The sequence below is a fragment of the Fringilla coelebs genome, assembly GCF_963513975.1.
Source record: "Fringilla coelebs genome assembly, chromosome: 18".
Classification (NCBI taxonomy): domain Eukaryota; kingdom Metazoa; phylum Chordata; class Aves; order Passeriformes; family Fringillidae; genus Fringilla; species Fringilla coelebs.
The window spans coordinates 6103609-6130396 of record NC_140044.1 but is presented as its reverse complement, the minus strand read 5'-3'; the positions used below and the strand labels follow the sequence as shown (position 1 = coordinate 6130396).

At 50.0% G+C, this 26788-nt stretch overlaps 1 protein-coding gene across 4 annotated transcripts in view; it reads left to right on the top strand.

Moving 5' to 3' along the window:
* The first annotated feature begins 5948 nt into the window (after positions 1-5948).
* Positions 5949-26788, top strand: part of KCNQ2 (potassium voltage-gated channel subfamily Q member 2) — a 73644-nt gene continuing 52804 nt past the window's right edge. For all 4 annotated transcript variants that reach the window (XR_014616610.1, XR_014616611.1, XR_014616612.1 and 1 more), the window contains exon 1: positions 5949-6257. Coding sequence is in view for 1 of the 4 variants with exons in the window: in XM_084218108.1 (XP_084074234.1) it covers positions 5962-6257 (296 nt within the window). In the remaining 3 variants the exon portion in view is untranslated. The remainder of the gene's footprint in view (positions 6258-26788) is intronic.

Below are 26788 nucleotides of genomic sequence, written 5' to 3'. Positions count from 1 at the left end.
ATCAAAAGCAGCTCTCCTAACTAAAATCAAAATCTGATATTCTTTCTTCAATAATTTTGAAATGGAAAAATATTACATGGAAAAAATGTAAAGCAGATTTAAAAAAAAAAATTGGAAGGGTTTTAAAAATATCTCTCAATAATGAAGAGGTAAAATAATTAATCTTCAAGCTTTTCAGAATTATAGTAATTGGGTTTGGTTTTCTTACCTTCCAAATCTGTACATTTTTACATTTCAGAAAAAAAGACAAAGAATTGAAAAAAAGCTTTTTCATCAAAAAAGGAAAATATTCTTTTTCTCCATGCAGGTTTAGAGCTTTAGCATCTCCTCATGCTGCTCCCCTCCCACTGCCAGGGACCCTCCCAGCCAGTGTCTTGTACCCCCTTTCCCTGCTCTTCCCTAGGGAACACCCCATCCCTGGGACAGGATCAGATGGGATTGCCGCCTTCAGAGCTGGCTGATCCTGCACAGCTCCCCAGGTGCTGTAACCCCACAGAGCTGGAATCCCCCTCACATCCTGCCCCTGCATCCCCTGCCCCACACACCCACAGCCCTTTTCTGCCCCCAGCACCGGCCAAGCTTGGGCTCCAGGAGGTCCCTCCTAACCCAGGACCCCTGGCACCATCTGGAGCCCGTTTATTGGAGCTGCTTTCCCTTCCATGTCAGGAGAGAGCACAGATCAATCTGATGTGCCTCTCCTTGCAGAGATGATGTGTCAGAATCAGCTATTTCAGTATGGGCTCGTTTCTTTTGGATGACAACCTCCAGTCCCTAAATATTCATGCAGGTTTTGATTCAGCTTTGAAGTCAGTGGGAGGCAGGTGCTTGAATGGGAACAAAGCACCTAATGGGCTTTGTGGGACTGGGCCTCAGCCAGGATGCAGTTATGGTTCTGGGAGGTGCTTTTCTGGGACCAGAGCCAGTCCTGAGCTGGATTCCAAGATCCCAAACCCAGGCAAGGCTGGAAGAGCTCCCAGGTGAGACCAAGTTTAGTTTTGCTGCTGTAAGTTGTGTGTTGTGGGGGTCACAGCACTGGTTTGGAGGCACTGGGAGGGGGCTCTTGGTGGGAAGGCTCCTCCATCTCTGAGTGGTCATCCCCAGGGATGTGATCAGGGTGTGGGAGGAGGTCCTGGAGCAGCCTTGTCCTGGGGGATGAGGTCAAAGAGCACAGAGGTGACGGCAATCTGACTGTGTGGCTTTGGTCCTTGTGGGTGCAGGAGGAGGTGGAAACCCAAGGAGGTCAGGAGGAACAATGTGAGCACTGGGAAATGTGGGGGATGACTAAGAGAGCTAAATTTACAGAGTCTGGGAAAAGGAAGGCTCAGGGGCAACTGTGGTCACGGGCTAAAAATACCTTCAAGGTAACAGCATAAATGAAGAAAAGAAATTACACGTGGTCCCAAAGGAGGCGAGGGCAGGAGAAGGAGCTGGAGGGCAATGATGGAAGTGTGGAGGGTAGAGATGGGGAATTTGCCAGGAGAAGGGTCTGTGTGCACTGAGTGGGACAGAAGCAGAGCAGTCTGAAGGTGACAGGGAAATGGGAGGGTGCTGGTCCCTCTGTGACTTCCAGCTTTGTGGGTGCTCTGAGAGTAATGCAATTTAATTCAAGAGAATTCACCTTAACTTTGGAGGTTTTTCCACTTGTTTCTCTTTCCACATGCCCAGTCAAGCAGCTGTTCTTTCCAGAAACCAGTTTTCCTTAAAGTCAGGCCTCCACAGCACGAATTAATATTTAGACCTCAGCAATTTCAATCACCCTTAGAAAGGAGGAACATAAATTTCTAGTTAAGAATGGAGCATGTGTATCTTCCAAGTCAATTCAGCATTACTTGGAGAGATTTCTGTTCATACAGTCAGACACTTCCAGCTGCAGCTCAAGCTGATCTCATACAGCAGGATTTGTCCTGAGTTTTTTCTGGAGCAGCCTCCAATGAGGTCGGTGCTGTCTAAGAACAGGGCAGGAAGATGGATGGTGGCACAGAAATTTTTCATCCAATAAATATGTAATATAAAATAAGCAGCTCTGTCAGCAGCAGGATGAAGGGAGCTTGGCTTCTTCTTATCAGCATGTTGCTTGCAAATTCTGATTGAAGATTTTTAGTGGCTGGGAGGCGTGGCCTCCTCATGGGCACCTTTTCCTGGGCCTGGTAAAGGAGAGAATACACTTTAAAATCCCCTTTGAAGGGGGAAGAAGGAACCATTGGGGAGCCTCTGTCTATCAGGGCTTCTAGTTTGGATGAAAATGGATTGAAATTTAATTAGCATTGAAACAGATGACTGTCAGATTTGATCAGGACTGGAAAACCATCTGGTGCATCTTCATTTCAGGTGATTAAAAAAAAAAAAAATTAAAATCAGTGCTGATGCTGTGGTTGTGACTGAAAGCCAAAAGCAACCTTTGCTCCCTGGCCACTTTGAACCCTCTTGGTCTTGAGGTGGTCCTTCTGCACCAGTGTCCTCACCACCCTGCTCATACTCTGCAGCTGTACCACATCTCTTCATCCCAACTGTGGAAGCTTTGGCTGAGCATTGCCTTCTGTTCCAGCCAGAAATGTCACACTCACCTTTCTCCTTTGGAAATACATAAATTTCTCCATTTGTGCACATGAATTATCTTTCCTACAGCTTTTTTTTTTTCCCTGAGGGTTCCACCTTATTCTGGGGAAGCATCTTCTTCCAGGTCGAGCTCCTTGTATGAACCAACCTCTCTTGGGTCAGGGCCGCCGGTTTCAAAGCCAAAACTGCTTTGGCATGTTGGGAAGAGTCAGGCAGGGAAGAGACATGAGTAATCAATAGACAGGGGCTCTTGAGGGCTGTTTTCTGCTCAGAGAAGAGGATGGGGGTGGTGGGAGGTGAGGGGGAGCTGAAGCAGAGCAAGATGGGTGGACACTGGGTGCAGAGAGACTGAGCTGTTAATGTCTTTTCCCTTGGCAGGTTAGTGTTGCTGGGATGTTGCAGCATCCTGTACAAGGGGAGGTAAAGCCATCTGCTTTAGGGTTTGAAAATAGCTCTGGGAGAGAGCTGTGAATGACAAAACCCAGGCTATGGGTAGCACAGTTCACACAAACCACCAGCTGGGTAGGGATGGAGAAAGGGCTTTCGTTCAGTGTTTCAAGCAGAAATTTATCCCTGGAGTCATTCTACATATTTCACACCAGTCATTTCTTACTACATTTCAAAAATTGCCAGGGGACAGAGCGTGGACTTTCTGTATCTTAACATGGATTGATGGATTTCATCCTACCTTCAGGGTCTAAGCTATCTGCCATGGTGTTTGTGTTTTAAAGCCATCACCAGTGTTGAAAGCAAAGGACTGACTCAGTAATTCTGTTTGTTTGTGGAGACATAATGTCCTTGGATAAGATAAAAGCACCTTCCCACTGCTGCTTTTATATACCTCATTAATTCCCAGTGTTAATGGCTGTGTCTTGTCTTCTGCCACCCAGCACAAGTGGCACACAAGTGACTTCATTTCCAAAATTACCTTCTGCAGGCTCCGTGCAGGACATCACAGCTCAGTGTTTGTAACCAGTTGCTGCTCCTCTCAGGGCTGACACTGGCTGGGCACTGGACACTGGATCAAGGGACAGCTCCTGTGGGTGACACGTGGGGGTGGAAAGGGGAGAGCCAAGTGCTTCTGAACCCTCAACTGAAACTGCTGGTGCCAACCCACAGAATATTATAAAAAAGGAGTTAGAGATGCCCTAAGAGTCCAAGGTAAAAAGAAGGAACGGGTGAGGCTAGAAGAGGCCTTCACCCACAATTTCAGGCCATTTCCACCTCCCAAAGACCACTCTATTCACAAAAGGAGGCAATCCTTGATGTCAAGGCCTTGCTTGTCTTTGAGGCTTTGCCTCTCCTGAGTGAAGCAACAATCCCTGCAACCACACCGTGCCTTTCCTCAGCCCACCCATGACTTGGAAAGGCACCCCTTGCCTTTCCCACTCCCCATTTCTGGTGGTCTCAGAAACGCAGGACACCCAGAGCTGTGCTGCAGTGTGACACTGCCAATGACCAACTAATTAGGCAAAGAGGAGTGTGTTGAATTTAGATTCTTCTTTAGGGCTCACAGACTATATGTAATCTTGAATTTGTTAATTGAAAATTGCTTCCTTTGTTTGTTGTTGGCCTTTTTGTGGAGGGGGATATTTCCTGCTCTGGGATTGCGTCACTGGATCTATAATAATGCACTTTGTACATTAGTGCCAGGCACATTTGTAATTGGCCACCCTATTAAGGAGCACTAATGATCTTACAAGTGTTCACAAATAATGAATAGAATGGCCCCTCATTGAATTGAGCAATTTATTCACTGACATACTTGCAGATCTGTTTTTCCAGTATTTAACCCAGCTTTAGTTTTCTGCCTGCCTTGCAGAGATGGATTCTCTTTCAGCCATGTGTTGGAGAGAATATGGGTCACAGGAAACGTTCTGTTCATAAAAAATGTAGGGCTGCTCCACGCTCACTCTTCTTTCAACGTGCATGACAGGGTTTGGGGAGTGAGAGGCAGCAGCTTTAATCTCAGTGCTCCCCTTATCCATTAGTTCTCACTGGGATCCTCCTGAGAAATTAGGAGAGGACCAAAAAGCCAGGACTTGAGAAGAGCACTCTGAAAGGTTATGTTGATTTTTCTCATTTAAGTATGAATTTCAGGAAAAGCTGGCAGCAATACAGAGTGGTAAGATTGGTTTTCCAACAAAACCCAGCCCTGGGTGGCTCCTGCAGCCATAAAACTTGGGGCCACCATTTTGCTGCCTCTTTATTAACATTGTGTCGAGGTATTTATGATGAAAGGTGCAGCTTACCTGAGCTTGCCATTTAATTTACATACTAAAAGTTTTGTCCTAAAGCCTTGTTTTACTTACAAAGAACACACAGAGGTGTGCAGTTCATAGATCAACTGTTTTTTTCTGGTTGTAAGGGATAGAAATATCACTAGGAATGAGCTTGGTTTTATTTGATTGCAGGTCTTCCCACTGCACTGCAAAGAACCCTTCCCGTGGAGAATAATTTTGTGGGGCAGGCACCTCTGTCCTGTCTTCTGCAGTCTGCCTGTCTTCTCCTGAGTCCAGTGAAGGTGTGCCAGCTGGAAATATTCCCTGGGGCAGAATCCAGCCATGGTGTAAGGGAGGAAAATGCTGCTGCTGGACTATAAATAGTGGGGTATTAAAGAGCTGGTTTGGGTCAGCACATCTGGAGATGGACTTTCTGTGCTGGGAGCTTGGCTTCTGAACAGCTTGGTGACCGTGTCATGGCGCAGTATCAGCGTGAAAGCTGAGTTTGGGCTTCCAAGAGGATAGGTTGGGAAGAGATCGGGAAGCATGGAGAAGGGAATGACTTTGCACTGAGGGATTTGTGGAGAGGTTGAGCAGGTCTGCTGCTGAGTGGGCTCATGGAGATGGGGCACAGATTGGGTCCCCCTGTGACCCGGCAGTGTCTGCACCTGCTGCCAGTGGGAGCACGGGGCTGGAATCCCATCGCAGGGCACTGCCCAGCCCTTCCCGGGGGGCAGGAGAAGCCCCCTCCGGGGTGGTTTTGAGGGGGTGTCAGAGCCTGGTTTGGGGAGCAGACACTGGGCTGGGGCAGCAGGAAGATGTTGCAGCTTGATCTGAGGGTGGGATGTCCCCCACTGCATTAGGGGGGACCCACATTTGGGGAAACAATGCCAGACGCTGCTTTTCTTGGTGGGCGCCGTCGGAGCAGCTTTTTTTAAATTTCAAGGGGGTGACGAATGGCAAGCCCGGATTTTTAGGAGTGGGGGGAGTGCGGGAGGCTGCTGCCGGCGGGGGATGCCAAGGGTTAAGGGGGCGGGCGGCGGCGGGGCGGCGCTGGCGGAGCCGATTGCAGCGGCTCCTGCGGCTTCGGCTGCGCCGGGCGCGGAGCAGCGGCGGGGAGCGCGGGCGGAGCCCCCGCCGGAGCCCCCCGCCGCCCCCGGCCCCGCCGCCCCCCGCCGCCACCATGGTGCAGAAATCCCGCAACGGAGGCGTCTACCCGGGGCCCGCCGCCGAGAAGAAGCTCAAGGTGGGCTTCGTGGGGCTGGACCCGGGCGCCCCGGACTCCAGCCGGGACGGAGCGCTCCTCATCGCCGGTTCCGAGAGCTCCAAGCGGGGCAGCATCCTCAGCAAGCCCCGCTCCGGGGTCTCGGGCAGCGGGAAGCCCCCCAAAAGGAATGCTTTTTACCGCAAGCTGCAGAATTTCCTCTACAATGTGCTGGAGAGACCGCGGGGATGGGCTTTCATTTACCACGCATACGTGTGAGTAAAAGGGTGGGGGGCAAAGCTGATGGCAGAGACCCCCCCCGGGTCGGGGTGCCCTCCTGCAGCCCCTGAGCCCCAAATGAGCCGGAGAGGAGGGATGCTCCAGCTGCGGAGCGGGTGCGGGGAAGGGATGCCGGGTGCCAGGGCTGGCTGGGGAGCCCCGGGGGATGCTGCGGGGGGCGGAGGCTGAGCCGCTCCCCCCCATCCTCCCCGAGATCGGTCGGGCCGCCCGGCCGGGCCGCTGCTGCATCCCGCATCCCGCATCCCGCATCCCTCGCCCCAGCCCAGGCGGTGCCCGGGTTCGGGGCGGTGATGGCCATCCGGGGAAGGGGGCGGGGGGGAAGAAGCTGCCCCTGCAGAGCTGGGGGGAGGCTCCCAGGAGAGGTGCGCTGCACCGAGCCCCTGTCTCCCCCTGCCCGCTCCTGCTTGCGGGGGAAGGGGCTGCTCATGCGGTCGGTGCAGGGGGCTGGAGCAGCGGGAGTGATGGGTAGCGACTGTTCCTCCGTCTTGCTTGAAATCACCATAGCAATGCTGTGAGCAGAGGAACAAAAAGCTCTGCTCAGGCACCGTCTCTCCTCCCCCCCACCCCCCAGCATCCTTCCCTCCCCGGCCCCATCTTTGCCTGCTGGGTGGCTGCAGTCGGTTCGGGGCCGGGGTTGGTTCTGGGGCTCTGCTCAGGGTTCTGGAGGTATTTCTTGTCCCCGGTGGGAAGCGTCTGAATGGGAGATGTGTCTAGAAAGAAATGCTAATCAGTGTCTGGGGCTCCCTGCCTGTACAGCCGAGCGGTAAACAAAGGAGCATCCCTGGGTGCTCATCTCGCCCGGGCACCCGGGTTTTGGGCAGAAATGGCCCAGCTGACCCGTGCTTGGCAGAAGGATTCCCTGAATCTCTGAAGCATTGCTGCATCGGAGTGCAGATGACTTCCCGTTGTTCCCAGGCTTGCAAAGGGAGGGTCAAGATAAATCTCGGTGTTACTGCAACTCCCTTCCCTCTGGGACTTTCCACAGTCCCACTGGGCTCTTCTGCAGGCCTGGGCTCAGGCTGAGCTGTTCCTACTCTTGGTGCCAAAGCTTTTTTTGTTTTGTTTTTGTGCTTTTCCTCATGGCCAGGGCCTCTGTCAGCCACGGCAGAAGGATTTCTGGGCCCTTTTCTGGTTTTTACCCCCCCTCCATCCCTTTGCTGTTATGCTGCTGTCAGATAAGGAGTTGGGATGTGCTTTCTGCTCCTCAGCCATTTTGTACATTGAGGCCTTCCTTGGAGGTGTTGGTGGGACCAGTCAGAGAGGGGAGATCCTTGCTGGGTGGAAGGGGGAGGTTTGCTGAGCATTGCAGAGAGTTGGGGTCCTTGGGGAAGCTCATCTCCCCTGGGAAATGGGAGAGGAGGAGAGAGAACATCTGTGGAGCTCAGCTGCAGCTACAATGAGGAGTGTGAAGCCCAGCACTGGGCATCCTGAGCACCTTTCATGCTCCTTTCCACCCTCTGGAGTTGTGGGTGGTTTGTGTCACAAAATCTTCCAGAACGGTGTGGAGGGGCCGGGTGCTGATGCTGGGAGCTGGGTTATTGTGTGTGCACCGAGCTGTTGTGTGCAAGGGGCTGTTAAACACAGCTGAGACCACAGCTGGGACACTGGGCTGACAGGGACAGACGTGGAAGGGGCTGAACGCCACATGACAAACAGCAGGGGTAGCTCTGACTGTGAGGGCTTTACCAACATCTTTGGCTTCTTCAGCTGCTCTGTCTTAACTTCTGACCTGTTTGGCTCTCTGCATTTGCTTGGGCAGCCAGGAGCAGGAGCAGGGTCACCCCAAACTGCCCTGTTCCCAGTGCCAGCCTGCTCCCAGTGCCCCTTGGCTCTCACCACGTAGCTGCATCCCCCCCAGCCCAAGCAGCTGAGTTTGTTCCAGGATTGTGACTCCACTTGTATCTGCTGTGGCACCACAGGGAGCCTGTAAAACCAGCCTCTGCCCCCAGCCTCACACACCTGCTGGGAAATGGAGGCTGAATTCTGGGCTGAAGTGGTAATTGCACCAATGTCTGTGAAGAGTTGGTGATATCATCCTTTTTTTACAGTGTATTGGGAAGTTGTATGGACTCCAGTTTTCTGTACTATACCCAGGAGGGGTTTAGCCTTGGCAGTTTGCTGCTACAGCTTTGGAAGAGCTGAAGGATATGGGAACCTTCACAGAAAGCTGCCAGGATAAGCTCATGCCTCAGTTATCCCCCCTTGCTGCCTGGGTGAGCCTGGCATGGCCTGTGCCAGGTCTGGGAGTGTTGGAATGGGTTTTGTAGCTGGAAGTCAGTAATGCAGACAGACAGGACAGATAAAAAGCTTATTCAAAGGTGTGGGAGGAGGACAAGCCTGCCTCAAGGTCATAAAGTTTGTATGGAAGGGCTGGAGCCATTCCCATGTCCCAAAGGCCAGCACAGTGCCCTACCTGTGCTGCTGGGGTCCCTCTATCTCCTTGTGCCCCAAACCTCATTTTGTGCCAAAGCCTGGAGCACAAAAGCACCTTTAGCCCTCATCCTGCAGGAATGGGAGTCCTGAAGAAGCCTGTGGATGAGGGTGCCCTGTCCTGCCACTGTCCTGGCTTCAGTCAGCCCTCTCTACTGCCAGCACCCCTCTCTCCCTGCTCCTGCTGCTCACAGGGACTTTCTTGCATGAAGGTTTATTTCCAGTGTGAGTGAGTTGTGATGCTGCAAGGCTGGGTGTTATCTCAGAGATGCTTACAGACCCAGCTGCCTTTGCAGGCACGGAGCTGCTCTGGGGCTGCTCAGGCAGCTCCCTGCACCCAAAGCCAAGCAGAAACTACTGGGACTCTCCCAGCACAGAGATGTTTCAACAAATATGAGAGGTGCCTCTGGGTAAGAACCTCTGCTAAATTCCTGCCTGCAGAGGCCCAGGCTGGGTCTGATGCTCTGCCTTGAGAAGCCTGTGCAGGTTGCATTTATTTCCAGTGCTGCATCCTAGATCCAATCCATCTGATTTCATTCCCCACCTCTTCCTGCTGTCGATCATTCCCTTTCGCACCATTTCATGCATAAGAAATCAGGGAAATTCAAACCAGGGAATCTCTCACTCCCCCAGCCCTGGTCTCATCTCAGATGTTGCCTCTCTAAAAGCAGAGCTGTTACCTCTGTGAGCAAAAGCAGGGTTTTATATTTCTGTGTTATGATTCATTTTTGTACTTAATAGCTCTTCCTACACTGACACAACTGGGTGACCTGCTCTTGGGAGCTGTGGGTATGATATATATGATATATATGATATATCATATATATTTTGCATAACCCCATGGACAGCTGAGCCTGGTGGGACGCATTTTTGAGTGTAGCTAGAGGTGCTCTCTGGCTCACAGAAGTCTGAGCCTTCTTTATTTCTCGCCTTCTCCCAGTATTTCTCTCAATACCTTTCTTTTCTACTTCCCCCCCACCATTTTTCTTTTTTTTTTTTTTTTTTGTTTTTTTAGTGACAGATCCTTTCCATTGCAGCACATGGCTTCATTCTGTTCAAGGCTGAACTGAAACTTGAAAAGTTGAGCTGTGTCTAAATAACAGGTCAGGCTTTTTGAGGCGTGCAGCAGCACTTGGATCTCAATTTAGTTTTCTGTGCAGGAGGCCTTTGGCTTCTAAAAGTTTTCTATTTTATTACTCTGAATGATTTTTTTTTTTTTTTCCTTCTAGCCCTTTTGGCTTGGTTTCTGTAACCTGTCCTGTGCACAGGAAGGGCTGTTATACTTGAAAGTGATTTTTTTTGTCTCTACCTGCCGTCTTATTTCAGGAGGGATGACTGTTCTGTGCCAGCCCAGTCAAGGTGCTCACACTGGGCTCCCCCATGGTCTGAGGTGTCTGGAGACACATTTGCTGATCCCTGGGTGAGCTGCTGAGCTTTGGTCCCTGAGCTGAAGAAGGGGCTGCATTTGGAACAGTGGCAAGAAAACAGCCTGGATTCAGGCACCTTTAAAGCTGGGTGCTCAGGAACCAACATAATTCTTGTATTTCCTACTAAGAATTTACAACCCTGATGGATCTCTTTAACTGTGTTAAAAATAGTTTGGGTGCATTTTTTCATCTGCATACTGTGCACCATACATTTAGTTAATTAAGCAAGTGCATGGACTTAAATTATAATAAGGAGGAACATTTCCTGTCTAATTCCATTCAAATTTCCTTGTGCCATCCCTATCCCGTTTGCTCTTCCCTTTTCACCCAGGGGAGCCACCTCTCTCTCCTGTGTCCTGCCTGCTCTGCCTGCATCCTGCCATGGCCATGGCTGGCACAGGGGGAGCACAGAGAGGGGACGAGGGGTTTCCCTGGTGTTCCAGGGTTTCTCTTTGCAGCAGTGGCCTCTTTTGTCACTCCTTTCACTCCTCAGAACTGATGGTTATTTCACGTAGATCCATTCCCAGATAATCTCTTGCCCCAGAATTCGGGGTGAATGTGGTCTGGCAGTCCATCCCCAACCCCTGAGGAGTGGTGGTTCATGGCAAACCCTCAGACAGGGTTGTTGTGGGCAGGTAAGATGCCACCCACCCCAGCCCATCACCAGTGACATGCAGGGACCTCTCCTGGGTTCCCCTGCCCACCTCCAGGCTGAGGGGGATGAAGGGGCCAGTACAGTTCTCCCACAGGTGCTGGGCTTAAAAAACCTGCTGGCTCTGACCTCCAGGGCTTCTGCCCTGAGCTGGGGGGTCCTGTGCACCCCAGGGACAAGGGGACCTTCCTGCTGGGATGCCTCACGAGCTCCTCTCCAGCTGCTTAGTCAGAGCTTGGTGAGAGCAGCCTGATTTCAGTTGCTTTAATGTGTCACGTTCCAGCCATCATATTCACCCCACACTGACATTAAGGAAATGAAAAACAAGCTGATCCCCTGGGTGACCTCCTTTTTGTGCTGCAGCACACCTCAGATGAGTCTTGCTGTGGTTCGATGTATTAAAGAAGGAATAACCCAAAATGCAAGCCCCAAATCCTGTACTAAAGGGAAGATGGGCATAGCTCAAAGAGATAGAGTTACAAAAATCAGGTTTCTTGATTTTTTGTTTGCATTGCAGCACAAGGAAGGGGTGACAGGGTGAGACACTGTGCCCAGGGTGAACTGAGCACAGGGTTTGCCAGGTATCCGTGGTGCTCACAAGGATAAAAAGCATGTAAATTCAGTGTTCAGCTTCTGGGAGTTAAGTAGCAAACACTTAGCCCTGCATAACCCTTTTTAAGGTAGCCCAAATGCTCGCTGGTTTCTTAGTTCCTGAGGAACAGATTGTTCTTTAAATTGTGGTGACAGGGAGCTGTGCCAGTCCCTTTTCCTGCCATGTAATCTCCTGTGGAACAGATATGGTAGAGCTGAGAAAGGTGGGGAGTGGTTCCTACAGAGGATTAACGGCCTGTCCCTGTTGCTGTGACGTCCCTGCACATCAAAGAGAGGAGTCTCCAGCACTGAGACACACATTTCTTCAGAATAATGCAATGATTTTTCACCCCTGTTGGTCCAAAATGAGCCACATTGCAAAACCAGATTGTTGTGGTGGCCTGGACTGAGTTTCATGAATGTATTTAGGATGCATTTAGAGTGTATTTAGATGTGCTTGACTAGTGAACACACGATGGCAAAAGCAGGTCGTGCAGAAGGACAGTGGGTGCAGGGTCCTCCACCACCACACATTTAAATGGCTCTGATCAGGCTGCAAGACAAAAAGATTTGGGCTGTTCTGACAGCCACCTGAGACGAAAGATGATTCCAGCAGGACTGCAAGAGTGGGCATTTCAATGTAAAATTTGTTTTCCTCCGAGAGCAATGTGTGTGATGAGCAGGTTGTGTGAGCCTGCTCAGCTCCCTGAAGCTGTGGTGACCTGGGCTCCCCACATGGCCTTTTCCTGGGAAAGCTGCAAACCCAGCCTCCTGTGACACTGACAGCAGAGGTGTCTTGGGGGCGTCCTGTGCATTTATTGCGAGGCACTGGAATGATTACTTGTGCTGTTGGATGGGGAGTATCACACAAAACACTGGCTGGGGTGGCAGAGCTGCTTCCTTACAGCCTTGGGGCTTCTTGGCTGCACAACTGCCAATCAATGAGGGAAAGCAGAGAGCTCCTGCAGAACTCTCTGGTCTCTCTTTGGCATCACTCCAGCCTTTTAATGTGCTTTTTAGATGTGTGGAAAAGTTTTGGTGTTGGTAAGCACCCATAAGGTGATTTTATTTTGGAGTGGATTGGATGTCAAAGAGCTGCCTTTTCCAAGAGAGGAAGCAAGAAGATCTCTGGAATCTTCTCACCTCTCACTCTTGCTTGCTTGCTTGATCAGAGTCACCGGGGTTGCTGGGTGCAAGCCCTTGTGACTGAGCAGTCACTTGATTTGTCTTAGGATTTATAATGTCCAGATGTTTAAGGTGCAGTGAGCTTTCATTGTGAGTTTGGTGATGCTCAGATGCATGGTGGATTCCTCGTGGCAGTCCCACAGCAGCCTCAGTGCAGGGTTAGGTGGGCAGGTTTGCCTTCTGGAGCTGCCCATTTCCCTCTGTTGGTGGCAGAGGGAGCCTAACTTCCCTTGCAGACCTGTGAGAGCTGGGTGGGACCAGTGCAGGCAAGGAGGAGAGAAGACAGAGCCTGGCATGATTTTAAACTGAAAAACAGGAGCGAGAGGAGGCATCTCCCACGTCCAGCCACAGCCTGTGGGAACTGGGGTGTTCAAAGGCAGAAGTGCACCCCAGCAGCTAAGGTGAAGGGGAGAGATGAGGCTCTCCACACTGAAATGAGATGACCTGGATCTGAGATCCACCTTTGAGAAAGGAATCTTTGTAGCAAACCCTGATCAACTCTCGTGATCTACAACCCAAGACTGGGAAAACTCAGAAGCCACCGAGCCGTGTTGACCCTGCTTGCAGCTCCTGAGCAGCCCCAGTCGTGTTCCAGAGCGAAGTGCCCCAGTGCCATCTCCATTCAGAGAGCCTCCTTTTCTTACTGCCACCCCCATGAGGGTGGGACAGGGAAAGGAAACCAGAGGACAGGCAAAGGCAGAGGGAATCACTGAGTTAGGAGGCGACTGCTCTCTGTCTGAACTTCCTGGCAGCCCCATCGTGGCTGGTGCTTGGTCTCTTCAGGACAGATTTTGCCTTGCGGAGGGTCTTTCCCAAGCATTCGCAAATTCCTCATTTGTAAACAAACCCTGATCTGCCTGGCAGTTCTGCTCTCTCGTTTAGAGCTCTGCCAGCCCTGGGGAGGTGACAGTGTGGGAGCAAATTAGGGCTGGGGTGGCAGCAGAGCTGCTGTCATGCACTGCAAGGGATGAGCACAGCAGGGCAGGCACTCCTAACGCAGCTTCCACAGCGAGCCTGTCACTCTCCATGAAGTTATCATGATGGCCAGGGAAAAATAAGCTCTCAGAAATCCTGGCTCGAGGGTGACTTGTGGACACCTTGTGTGTCTCCTGTGTGAGGGCACTAGGTTGTGTCTGGGTACCTGCTGTGTTTGTTTCTTGCAGATTTGGTGTGGTGGAAAAAACTAATATGGGGTGCAAAGGAAAAAGAAAATCAGTCAAAGAATAGTTAAAGTGAATAGAAAGGGGAAAATATTGTTCTGTTAGTATTACAGCAGTGTGTAAGCACCCCTAAGGGGAGTAGAAATCTACAAGCTTCTGTTCTGCCCATCAAGTCAAAAAGAGCCAATCCCTGCTGGAAGACTTGGTGTACTGAGCATCCAAGACACAGAAAAGGCATAAAACAGTTGTTGGGGTGCTGCTGGTAAATGTTATCTTTGCTCCACTTTTCTTTTTAACAGCATTTCCTGTCACCTGATTTGCTTTTGGATTGGTGGTTTGATTTCTGTCTGTGCTCCTTGGGTTTGCACAGGAAGGTGGGGGTGGCTTTGGCCAGCCTGAGAACCTCAGCAGGGCTGACACTGGGCTGGGAGGATGAGGGTGGCATCTTCCCAGTGACATGGATCACCCACAGAGGGACAGTTTGCTGTGATCTCACTGTTCATTACAGATGCAGCACGGGGAGGGCTGTGAATGGGTCTCATTGACTTTCTCCTGTTGGGGTGTTATATGTGGCAGTGAAATGACAGCTCTGGGAGATGTTCTCCTGCATGTTTATGGGCTTGTGCTCAACTCAGAGTCTCAGAGTGGCCATTAATTGGGTTTATGCTTGCTGGGAGGTTCGTTACCTGATCTGAAGAATGTAATAAGGGATGTAAGAGCACTCCATCTCTGAGTCAAGAGGAGAGCAAAATAGGTAAATATAAATATCTGTATATTATAGCTGGACAAGCAGGGAGTGAGGCTCTGTTTGCTATTGCCACTCCAAACCATATGGTGGTTAAGCCTGAGTGCTTCCAGAAGGGGCAGTGAAAAACAAAACCTGTCCCAAATAACAAGGACTACTCAGTGCTTTTGAGGCAGGTAGACTGCAGGAAGGGCTTGGGCTGGTGTGACCATTGCCTCAATGCTGGACATTGTTATTTTTCAGTGGTTATTCATCCTTCCTCTTCTTTTATGCCTGGCAAGGATGGAAATGCCAAGTCTTGCCCAGTTGACCTCCTGGTAGGCCTTCCTCCATGCTTTCTGGGGTTTATTAGCAATGATTTGTGCTTTAAGGACTGGTGAGATCCCTGAGTCATCCCCTTAGGCAGGGAGCTATTTATTTCAGTGTGTGTGTTACACTCCCTGGGAGTGGGTGTCTCTCTTCCGCTTTTGGATCCTGCCCTGACACTATATAAAGACTCCAGGCTTGAATGAGCAACAAAACCAACCCTCAAACTGGCTCCATCCTTTGGAAGATCCGTGCTGCTGATCCCATCTCCCCTGGCTGCAGGAGCATGGGTAGGAGCTTGCATGGGATGTTTTTCCATCTTGGGGTGTGGAGATGCTGGGACAGCTCCTGGGGACCTGAGTGTGCTGCATGTCCTTGTCCAGGAGCAGCTCTTGCTCTCCAGTGGCTCATGGCTGAGGGGGAGGTGGGATTTGTACTCCAGAGGTTTCTCTGCTGATCCTGCTGGGTTTTTGATTAGTGGGGTTTTCATTATTTAGAAGAGATGAGGTGTTGAGTGGCTGTAAGTCTCCGTTGGTATCACAGCAGGGACTGGAGGTGCCATGGGCAAACGTGGGTGGGCTCCTCTGAGACCCTGCCAGTGCAGGAATTTTGCTGTGTCCTTTTCCCCAGGGTGGGCCTTTCTAGACGCACCCCATGCCTGCAGAAAGCTGCCCTGCAATGAATTTGGGGGAAGGAGTAGCACCTCTCTGGTACCTGCACAGCAGCCAGCCTGCTAATGGCAGTGTTCATCCAAAAGCTGACTTCACACCCAATTAAGCATCACCCTGAGCCAGAGGGACAACTCCTCATGTCATTATGTCTTGAACTCAATTGCTGGCACTTCATGAGGGCTGTGTCTCCACAGCCTGAGGGAATGGAGCATTTAATCCACATCAGCTCTAAAGAAACTTGGTTCATGTGATCTCTGGTTGGGTTCTTGTGGGTAGGGGATGCACATCTCTGGCATGGTCTTTTTGTTATTTATGGCTACTCCTGTAAGGAAGGGAAAAGTCTTAGACAGAAGGAGAATTTCCTGAGCTCTTTGTCTGTAATTTACCAGAATTTTGCATTGAATTTTTCTTCTCCACCTTTTCTTCTTTTAACATCTTGATGTTTTTAATGCTATTCTTAATTAGCAGCTTCTTGCTTATGGTGCCGGCTAATGAGGGATAGAAAGAATTTCTGCACTGACCTTTTGTAGCTGATGATGTTTTTCTTTTCTGCAACAGAAAACAGATGTAATTGGAAACTTTCTCTGAGCTGCCCCTCCAGACCCAGAGGCTGCACCCTCCCCCTCCTGATGCAGTTGTGGGTGCTGGGAGCACCTCAAGTCATATTAAATGACACAGAGAGAGCTGCTGAGGCTTGGTGTGAGGATCAGCAAATTAATGGGATAAATAGAATAATAGAATTGCATTAGAAGGGATCTTGAAGCTCATCTTGTCCCAACCCCCTGCCATGGGCAGGGACACCTTCCACTATCCAGGATGCTCCAAACCTGTCCAACCTGGCCTTGGACACTTCCAGGGATGGGGCAGCCACAGCTTCTCTGGACAACCTGTGCAGGGTCTCAGCACCCTCACAGGGAAGAATTTCTTCCTAATATCTAATCTAATCCTGTCCTCTGTCAGTTTAGATAATACCGTGTAGGTATGAAATCTGGTTTTAAATTGGCAGTGATTTCAAACAATCTTAGTATAGGGAGAATGATTTGGGGTTATAAGTATATGAAAAGGTAATGGAAGTGTCTGAATAAAACAAATAAATAGGACTCTAAAGTTGTTTCTCTCCTGCTGTTTTTACCAGGTGGTGGGGATGTAAACATCTACAAGAATGTGGGGCATATCCCAACCTTGGGTCTCCACCCAAGATTTGGAATAGCCAAACCTAGGAGACTTACTAATAATTCAGGACTTGGTTTTGCCTGGACTTGGCCCATGCATATGCAAGAACTTGGGCACTTGGGAGCACCTCCATCAAACCTGCCATTTTTGGTTCCCCTCTTTGCAGACAACATTTTGTGGGTGTGTGTTTGGCAGAGAGCACCTGCCCAAAGCCCAGCCTGCTGTAGATGAGCAGGCTGAACCTCCAAGAGGAGTTCAGTCCTCTCTGGCCTTGCTCTTCCCCCCTTGGGAGGTGAAAATCACAGAGAAATTCACGAAGGTAATGAATTGCTTCCCCATCAGTTTCTGGGGAGACCCATCTACTCTGCAGCCACATCCCTGTGGGATGTGTTGGGAAGAGTGCCTGGAGTCAAGCCTGTCCCTGTGATGGCATTTCCTGCTGGCTGCAGTGGCCTGGTGGGATGTGCATCCCATCTGGGAAACAAGGGCTGGCAGAGCCCAGGACAGCAGCACAGACCTGATGGGCTAGCTCACTTATTTTCCATTTGCTAAAAGACAGCAGAAATTAAATGAAGATTAATTAAACTTTTTTCCCCCTCCTTCCTGCTTCCTCTTGCTCTTTGCTGTTTCTAGGGAAGACTGAAAATATGTGCTGGAGAGGAAGCTGAGCTCTGAGCATCCTTTCCCAAGTGCAGCATATGGCCCCCATGGGACTGCAGGGAAAGGCCCTCTAATTATGGGGAAAGTCCTGTGAGGCTGGGTTACACAACCAGCATGGAGCTGCTCCTGCTTTGGTTTAGCAGCAGGCTGAGGATGCTGTGACTCCAAACACTGTGACTTCCACAGTGCCAGGTTATAAACTGCGCTCTGGAAGTGCTGTTCCCACATCCCCATCAGCTCCTCCTGCAGCTGAGAGTGGCCCTGGCAAACCAGCCTGGCTGTGTTAGACCCAGGACTGTAGGTCTGGCTTAGAGGGAGCAAGGAGAAGGTGCAGATGCAGAGCAGGAGACCCAGGGCCAGCTGCAGACCCAGCCAGCTGCTGAGCTCAGTGCTGGTTTCCCGTGGCTCCTGGAGCCTGCAGTCCTGGCTGCAGATTGCTGTAATTCCCAAGGTCAGACCCGTGCTCGCTGCCTGCAAGGAATGGGTGGTACCTGCAGCTCTGCAGGAGATGCTTTGAGCAGCACCAACCCAGCTGTGGTCCTGCTGTTGGTCATTCCCTTACTGCAGCAGGGTCTTGCCCCACATCTGGGCACATCTGTGTGTGCCTGCACCAGGAACCTGCAGCATCCCTGAGCGGAGATGCTGGATGTGACCCAGGCGGGTGTTTCCCTGTTTTTCCAGAGAATGAGCTGTGGAAGCCGCCTTGGGAGTAAGCTGGGAATTGGATGTGGGATCTCACTGCTGCCAGGCTGGCTCTGATTTCCTCTGGAGCCCAGGGGAGAAGCACCATCTCCTTCTCCTGTTCCCAGGCTGAGCTGCAGCAGCTCTCCCAGGCAGCAGCAGTACAGCGATGCCGCAGGGCTGGGGGAGCTGCTGGGGGACTTGGATCATTCCTGAGAAAAGGGGGTTAAAAGCAGGTTTTTGCAAGCCTTTGCCTGCCATTTTAAACGGGAAGGATGTTTCCCTGGCAACGAGATGGATGCTTCCCAGCAGAGCATATGGCTTCCATCGACTTTGATTTACCAGCGTGTTGAAATGGCAGCTAGATAATCTCTCTTCAGCTTCACTGTGCCCATGCCATGTGTCCCTGGTCCTTAGGAGTTTTTAAAGGATCCAGTCCCTGCAGTGCTGCCCCTGCTCCTCTCCCAGGGCTGGGGCTGCTGGGGTGCCAGGGCTGAGTCTGGGGATCTTTGCAAAGAGGGACCTGCACAGAAAACCTGAGCATCACCCAGAGCAAAGATCTGGAGGGTGGGAAGAAAAACCTTCCTTGCCTCTGCTGCTTTTCCCCAGCTGAGCAGCTCCTCCTCCTCAGAGACTACAATCCACAGACCTCTCTTCTTATTCTCCTCCCTGCTTTAAATCATTTTTAGATGTTTTCCACCTTTCACCACACAATCATCTGCCTCCTGCAGCTTGCTATTTATTGTTGTGTTTACTGGCACAGGGAAATAAGTAGAGGGGACAAACCTGTCATTTGCTGTGCGGGGGAACATGGGGGAGCTGCTTTCTGGGAGCTCGTGGCTTTCCCAGGCTGGGTAGTGTGTGCCAGCCCCATGGAGCTCATGGGGCAGCCTCCTGTGAGGGGCAAAAATGGGGGAAGAGGTTCTTATCCTCACTGCTGCCCATCACTGTGGCAAACTTGATGAAAATCAGCCAACAGGTCCAAACAGGTAGAGGCAGGGAGGCAGCCAGACTGGGTGATTGTGTGAGGCTCATCTGTTGTCAGCGATGTCAGAAATTTGGTCACCACCTGCTTGGTGCTGAGCCTGATTCCCATCTGCCCATGTCTGGGTGGTTCATAGCAACGAGCAGCAGGGATGGACAGGTGTGGAGTTTGGGAGCTGGCTGGGTAATGCAGCCTTAACTGAAGTGAAGAAGTTGTGCTGACCTGTGAACTGCTGCATTGCAGGGACAGCTGGGGGGGACACGCATCATTCCTCCCCTCTTCCACTATGGAGGTTTTGGGGGAGTTTTGGGTGGGGTAATGCACCTTTTTTGGAAGTATCCAGGTGAGCACAAAAGCCCTGAACGTGCTGGCTCTCGACCCCAGCCCTGCTTGCAGCAGGCCCCCAAAGCTGCCCCGTTCAAACAAGGCTCCCTCATTAACCGAGGACGCCTTGGTCTCCCGTGGCAGGGCCATGGCTTCCATCCCCTTTCTGCAGGGTTCAGCTCTCTGGGCAGCCTCTCCCTCTGCAGAAGGTTCTCAGTGTGTGAGCTGTGCTCTCCTGCTCCCATCCACACCTGGCCATCCACCTGCAGAACCTGGGTTATGCCAGGGAAGAAATGAGAGGTGACAGAAGTGATTAGCTGTCCTTTGGAGCTGGGGATTCATGTATCAGGTGCAAGGAGAGGCTGTGCCCTGGCAGAGCTGGCACTGTCTGTGCAGGTGCCACCAGCTGCCCTGAGCCAAGGAGGTGCCCATGTGGGTGGTGGCAGGATGATGATATCCCCATCACTCCTGGGGAGCACAAATCTGCCAGCAGCTCAGGGAAACTCTGCTGATGGAGAGGAAAAGGTGGAAAAGGACTTTTGAATTCAGAGTTGCAGTTCTGGGAGACTCAAAATAGTTCTGTTAGTGGTGAAGTTGAGCAGGGATTGACTGGCAGCTGGTGTGATGTTCTCCTCTCCCTGCGGCATAACTGGGCTGGTTCAGCAATTTTAGGGCTAAAGAGCGCTGTCTTCTAAATGCTGAGCTCTCCAAAGATCCAAGTTTGCTTTGTGTCCCTTCACCCTGGGCAGCTCCTCTGGGCTGTCTGTCTGCAGGGCCCAGATGCTTCTCCTGCAAGAAATGTCCCCATGCTGACAGGAGCAGCTTCACAGGCATGGAAACACCAGGGCTGTGCTCTGCCACCCCTGCTGTGGAGGATCACAATATCCTGCCAACGTGGGGAGGGGATGCAGGGCTCCAAAACCACCCCTGGCCCTTTGTTTCTGTTTGTTGGACCTAGTCCTGCATTCTCTTTGCCAAACTCAGGTGTCTGTCAGGCATTGCAGGGTTTGGACCCAGCTGAGCTGGAACCTCTCCTGTGGCAGTGCAGCCCCTTTGGCTTTCAGGGGATTACTCCTGATTTGAGCTGGAGTGGGTAAGAGAGAACATCAATCCTGATTATTGTGGCATTCCTGTTATTCCTCAGGTTACATTTTTTTACCCACTTTGGGGGTCACAGTCTTTTGGGGGCTGAAATCTAATGGCTGTAAGCCAATTCTTTTGCACCTTGGCTGTGAGCTCCTGCTCACTACCTGAGACAAGAGAGGTAAAGTTAAACAGATGCTGAAATTGCCAACTCAGATTTTATATGGGCAGTTTGTAAATATTTCCTTATTTTCTCCAAGACTCTGTTAATTAAACAAACAAATTAAATTATCAGGGCTTTGGTAATCCTTGCATTTTACACTTTGGTGTTATCCATTAGCCTCTGGTTCTCAGAAACCACATCCTTGTCTTCTGTTAGCAAGGAATGAAGCTGGGGTTGGGCCCTGGGAAGTGACTGGGGCATTTGAGTGCCTTCAAAATTGCCATATCTCAGCCATTCTCCTTCAGTCTTAACTGGGAGGGAGCCCAAGAGCAGCAGTTCTGGGGTCCTGCTTGACAGCAGCACAAGCCAAGGACGTCTCCCATGGGGAAATGGAGGTTTCTAAAGGCAGCACAAGGATTTTGAGCCATTTAGTTGCCTTCTGTGGGTCTGGGACAGTTCAGGTGGCAGCAGCTCCCTAAGGATGCTCTCAGTAAGGAGTTGTGGGTTTGAGGTGCTGGAATTTGTGGTGCTGTAGAACTAGTGCAGAGTCAGAGATGGGGAAGGGAAGCTGCAGGAGCTCAGGGGGATGGAGCACATCCTTTGTGGGCAGGAAACCTCAGGCTCCAGCTGAATTGCTGCTTCTGGGACAGACCTTTGAAAAACCAGCTACTATTCCTGTCTGCTGCAGGATCCAGCCCGATTGGAGACAATCTTCCTATCTGCAATTAGACCAGAGCCTATTTTTGTATACCACATTCCCTCGAGGAATGTTTAGATGAGATGCAGCATTACATTTTATAGGGACAGCTTTCTTTTAACCCAGTTCTAGAGCTCACCTCAGATCGAGTGACTTGCCCAGGTCAGTCAGAGGAGTTTGACTTCAGCAAAAAAAAATTTAATTCCTGCATGCTCCAACCATGCAGCATTTCCTTGGCTTCTGAAATTTATTTTTCTTGAGGTGTTGTGGAAAAGCAAAGCTTAAGAAACAGAAATAACTTGATCTTCAAATAGGGATAAAGGTTGGATCAGGAAGGTTTGTATTCCTGTGCTCACTAGCAATGATTCCTCCAGGGTGGGGAGGAAGCAGAGGCACTTTTGGGGGAATACCCTGTGGGATGAAAGAGAGACAGTGCTCAGATTTCAATCTGAATAATGTGGGTATTGCATGAGACAGCAACTTTCCCTCACATTAAAATCAATGAACATGATCTGAATAAATGCCTGCACAGACATTTTAAGAATTACTTAAATGTCCAATATTTTATACTCTTAATTTACCTCCCAATGCACTGTAATTGCACCGTGGGCTTTAGGATTCTCTCCCATGAACCATTTCTGCAGCTGCATGAATATATTTCTCCCCACCAAATTTTTTGAAAGAAAGCCTCAGCCCAGCAGAGCTGGATCCCAGCAGGAACAGACTCTTCTGGCAGGTGCACAGGCTTGATTAATACTTTGGGTTTTCCTCCAGACATCTGGCTCCTCTGAGGCTGCGTGTGCAGGGTGAGGAGAATACGCAGACAAGCATTTCCAAGTGATTCATTCTGGGTGAGGACAAAGCAGAACATTGGAGCTAGAACTTTGCATGCAGTCATTATTATTAATAAGGCTTTTATTCAGCCTAAGTTAAATGATTAGAGCCAGCCTGTAAAAAATCCAAGCAATTCCTTACATTTAATTCCTTTTCCCACTGTAAGGGTTCAGATCTTGATCTCCATTCCCTGGCATTTCCAGACAGCTTTTGTTCTTTGAGGCTTCAATCCAGAAAAGCTCTTAAGCTCACTCTTGCTCCTAAGTGTGAGGATACACAATCCTTTGCTGGACTTGGGACAAATTATTTCATGGAAACCCAATTTCAGCTCAAATTCCTGCAGTCCATGCGTCTGGGTCAGGACTCTGGCACTCCTGTTACAAGGAAGGGCAAAGGGCTGGAGGAGCTTTTGGAGTGGAAACTGGTTTCAGAAGCGGTGGATATTGAAGGAAAAATTTCCTAAATCCTGCTTTTATTTCTGATAAACGTGCTTCCTAAATAGAAGGAAGGCAGGGCAAGAGGTTTTCTTGTGACTTGGTTGTGCCACTTTGCCATGCTCTTACAGGGAGATTTCACAGATGTGTAGAGGTGGCACTTGGGGACATGGTTTAGTGGCAGTGCTGGGGAAGGGTTGGACTCAAAGATCCTGGAGGGTTTTTTCAACCTAAATCATTCTATGATTTTCCTTCCCATCCCAAGGCCAGCCCTTTAACATGGATCTCTGAGAGCTGTTTCTCTGTGGCCTGATGAATTCTCACCTCCCAGCACACCACCTAAAGCCTCTCTGTGCACACCACAGCCTTCCCTGGAATGCTGCTTTGGTCCTCTGGAGATGCTCCAGTGCTCCTTTTAGACCACCTGCTCCAGTGGAAGGTGGCAGCCTCAAGTCAGGGGCTTGCAATTAGATGATCTTTAAGGTCCTTTTCAACCCAAACCATTCCACAGTTCACCCCACAGTCCTCAATGCTCTTTATGGCTTTGTAAAGCAAGGGGGTTCTTATCAAGGCAGCTCAGGCATCACCTGAGTGCACTGAGAATGCACAGGAGCTGTAAATGTTGTTCCAGACAGGCCTTTGATAATGATTTATTAAAAAGTTTATACACCATGACAGTCCCTGCCTTGGAGCCAGCCACTGTGCTCATCACAAACAATGTTTCCTACCCACATGGATGCTCAGGGATCCTCCAGGCTCATCCAAGAAGCAAAATCCCAGGACAGAGGATGGGGCTGGGCATGGCCAAACCTGAGGGGATTGAGATGCCATCAGGAGTTATTTTTGGGAAGGAGAGCATTTATTAAGGCACAGCACCAAAAGGCAGGAGTCTCCACTTCTATTTCCAGCTCTTCTAGTGACAGAATTTCTCTTGGGAGATGATTTTGGCTGAGACCAAGTGATGTGGGAACCCGGAGTGAGGTATTCAGGCTTCTATTCAGCCTTGGAAATGAGCAGCCAGGTTGCAAGTCACAGCAGGATTGCTTACATGAATAAAGATGATGGATGCTCCTGGCTAGGGGTAGGTGCCATACAGCAAAGTTTTTATCCCTGGAAAAGTCACAGCTTTCTCAGCATTTTGCTTCTGACTCAATGGAGGTTTAAACTGAGCTGCAAATACTCCCATTCTGATTTTGAGGCTCTCTGAGCACCAAAAGGCGTTTGCCAACCTCTGTTCCTCTTTGCTGTGGATGCCCTTTCACCTTCCCTTATTGTCATTTCTGTGTTTTCCTGGCCTTTGATTTACATCAAAGTTTGAGGTACTTGAACTGCAGGGTTTTACAGAGCCCACAGCAAATGGATTTACTGGGGTTGCACATAAGCACGTCAGTTTTATTTTAGCACAGTTATCAATGCCTTGTTTACATCCCCAAAGTAATTTTCAAGTGTTTTAAATGTTTTAAGTTGCTTTTCATGGTGCAGCTCTTGAATGTCTGTGGTGAAATACTCCTTCCTTTTCAGCTTTGCCCCTTCTAATTAAACAAATCATTAACAGCCTTTCCCAGTTCCAGGGAAAGCCATCAGAGTGGGCAACAAGCACAGTGGCTTATTGCAAACTTCTGTCACCTCCTTGTGCTGTACCCATCTCCATCACACCCAGTTGCTAATTAGTGGTGCTCCATCAGAGGAACCCCAACATTTCTGAATGTCAGTGAATGTTATTTGAATATGAGTATTTCAGGAATAAATTTAGAGGCCTTTTAAAATTCTTATGTAAATGGGCATGTAGATTCCAAGGGGGTTTCTTTTGGAAGGCAAATTAGATGATTAACCTGAGAAGCTTTATGATGATTCCATCATGTGCTTTCACTGGGGAAGAAAAAAAAAAAAGAGAAGGACAATCTTTCGTGTTTCTTGCATTTTAAGTATTTTCATTTCCAAGGAGGAGTTCAGTCATTCCTTTTTCTGTTGCTAACCTGAAGCACAGCGGATATGAAATGTGGATATGCAGATTTTGTGCTGGGATTTAAAATTTGTAATAAGAAGCTTGCACGGGTGTTTTAAGTCAACATAACCTTTGGATGTAAAGTCAGACTTTGGAGGTCTTTGGATTTACTGGCATTAGCAGCAGTCAGATTTGCACAGCTGAGTCTTGGCTGAGCTTAAAGGTCTCAGCAACAGGTTTGGGGGATGTCAGAGCAGCAGAAGGTGCTGGAGGCCTGCAGGAATGAGAGGTGGGTGAAAAAATGCAGTGAGGTGTCCTTCTCCAAGAGGCTGGAGACAGATTTCTCCTTCCTGTTACTCTGGAGAGGAGACAGTGGTCCCAAACCACCCTGGACCTGCCCCGAGTTTTGGGGACGCTGGGTGCTGACTCCAGCCGTGCATCGGGCAGGACCTGTCTGCTCAGGAGGAGGACATTGTCTGCTCCAGTGTTTCAAGCAGAATTGGCATCTTTAATGTAAAAATCATTAGATGGGACCTAATTAATGCTCCTTATTGCAAACTAACATTTCCCAGAGTCAGGCTGCAGACGTAATTTACTTTCATTAGATATGTGGCTTTAAAAATTAGATTCATCCCAACTGCTACACTATTTATTGGCTTGTTTCCCTTTCCTTAGCTATCCATTATTATCTGAAGCCCTTTCCTGATCTGTCTGGTTGGATTAGGTGGAATTAAAGCAGAGTGCAGTTTCCTGTTCCCCACTGCCCTCCCTCTGTGACAGCTCAGAGGATACATGTCCCAGTGTGCACGTACCTCTCAGCTTCCCTCTTCCACCCCTCTGCAGATCCCTCAAAGCCTCCCAGGAGCCAGACAGACCTCCACCCCCCAAATGCAGCTTCCTTTGTGAAAGGTGCCATTCTCTGAGTCTCCTTTTGCAGCCCCCCCAGAGGCTGGTGGGCCACATGCTCAGGCAGAGGAGCTGCATCACCCTGGAGCTATTTTGGGATGTGTGTGCAGCTCATCCTGTGCTGATCCAGAGCCTGCAGCCCTTGCTGGCAGCGCTGCTCCTTACCTGCTGGCTGGGACAGGGAGATCCCTTACCTGTTGGGACTGAGCCAGGGCAGGTTTTGTCCCTGTGGGGTTTGGCCATGGATCTCCCGTGCTCTGCTGGAGAAGCTGGTGCATTCCCCGCTGCCTCCTGTGCTCGGCAGAGCTGTAATTAATGCTGGCCCTGCCAGCCTGATCTGCATCAGGTCTCCCTGGCAATGGAAGCCCTGGGGAGCCCAGAGTGGAAATTGCAGCAGCTCTGAGCTGGCCCTGGGGAGCTGAGGAGCACAGAGAGGCTGGGGATGAGGCTGCAGGGATGTGCTGGAAGGGGGAGAAGCAGCACCCAGGTGTGCAACTGCTCCAGTAGCACCTGGAGCTGCCCCAGCTCTCCCCATAACCACAGCTTGCACAATCCATCCTTGGGATTTGAAGTGGTAAAGCAATTTCTATTCTTTCTATTCCTTTTTTTTCCCCCTCTCCCATCAATATCTGTCAGCTTAACATGCAGGAATCATCTTTTTTTTTTTTTTTTTTTTTTTCTTTTTTTGGTGGTGTGTGTCCCTGCCAGGGCTCATGAATTGATGCTGGCTTCATTCTGATCCATCCAAGGTGATCAACTGAGCAAACACAGTGTGCAAGCCTGCTCTGATATTGACATCCCTTCCTCAGGCACTTTACAGTGATGTTTGGTCACAAAAATAAATACAGCTCACATTCTGCTTCTTTAATCAGAAAATGTAGAATTCCCTTTTCCCTTGATCACTTTCCATTATAGTTTTTGCTTGTTTGTTTTTTCCCCTCTTTCTTCTCTCATTGATTATTCATTTGTTTCTCACTTCAGCATAGAAGTTTGCAGCAAAATCTGGGCCATTCCAGGTGTGCAGCAACCTAGTTGCAGCTCCTTCCCTCCTGGAGTGTGGGATTCTGCTCCCCCTGCCATGGTGTGGGCAGCAGTGGGGCCCTTCTCCTGCTCCCAGGGCATGGCCCCAGCAACCTGGAGAAAGGATGGATGGATGGATGGATGGATGGATGGATGGATGGATGGATGGATGGATGGATGATGGATGGATGGAGCCCATCTGACTGCAGGGCAGGTTGTGGTGGGGTTGTTTGTGGCAAGGGCTTTAAGAGACCAGCTTGGGGAGAAGAGATATTGAAGTGGCACCTACAAGACATTGAGTGACATGGTGAGTGGGATGGCAAGTGAGGCTTTCTTACTCTCCTGAGGCTGTTTTAAGTGTCTGCACACCAAATCTGGTGTGAGAAGGAGAAATTTGCAGTGAGAAATCAGGCAATTATCTGCTTGATGCTGGA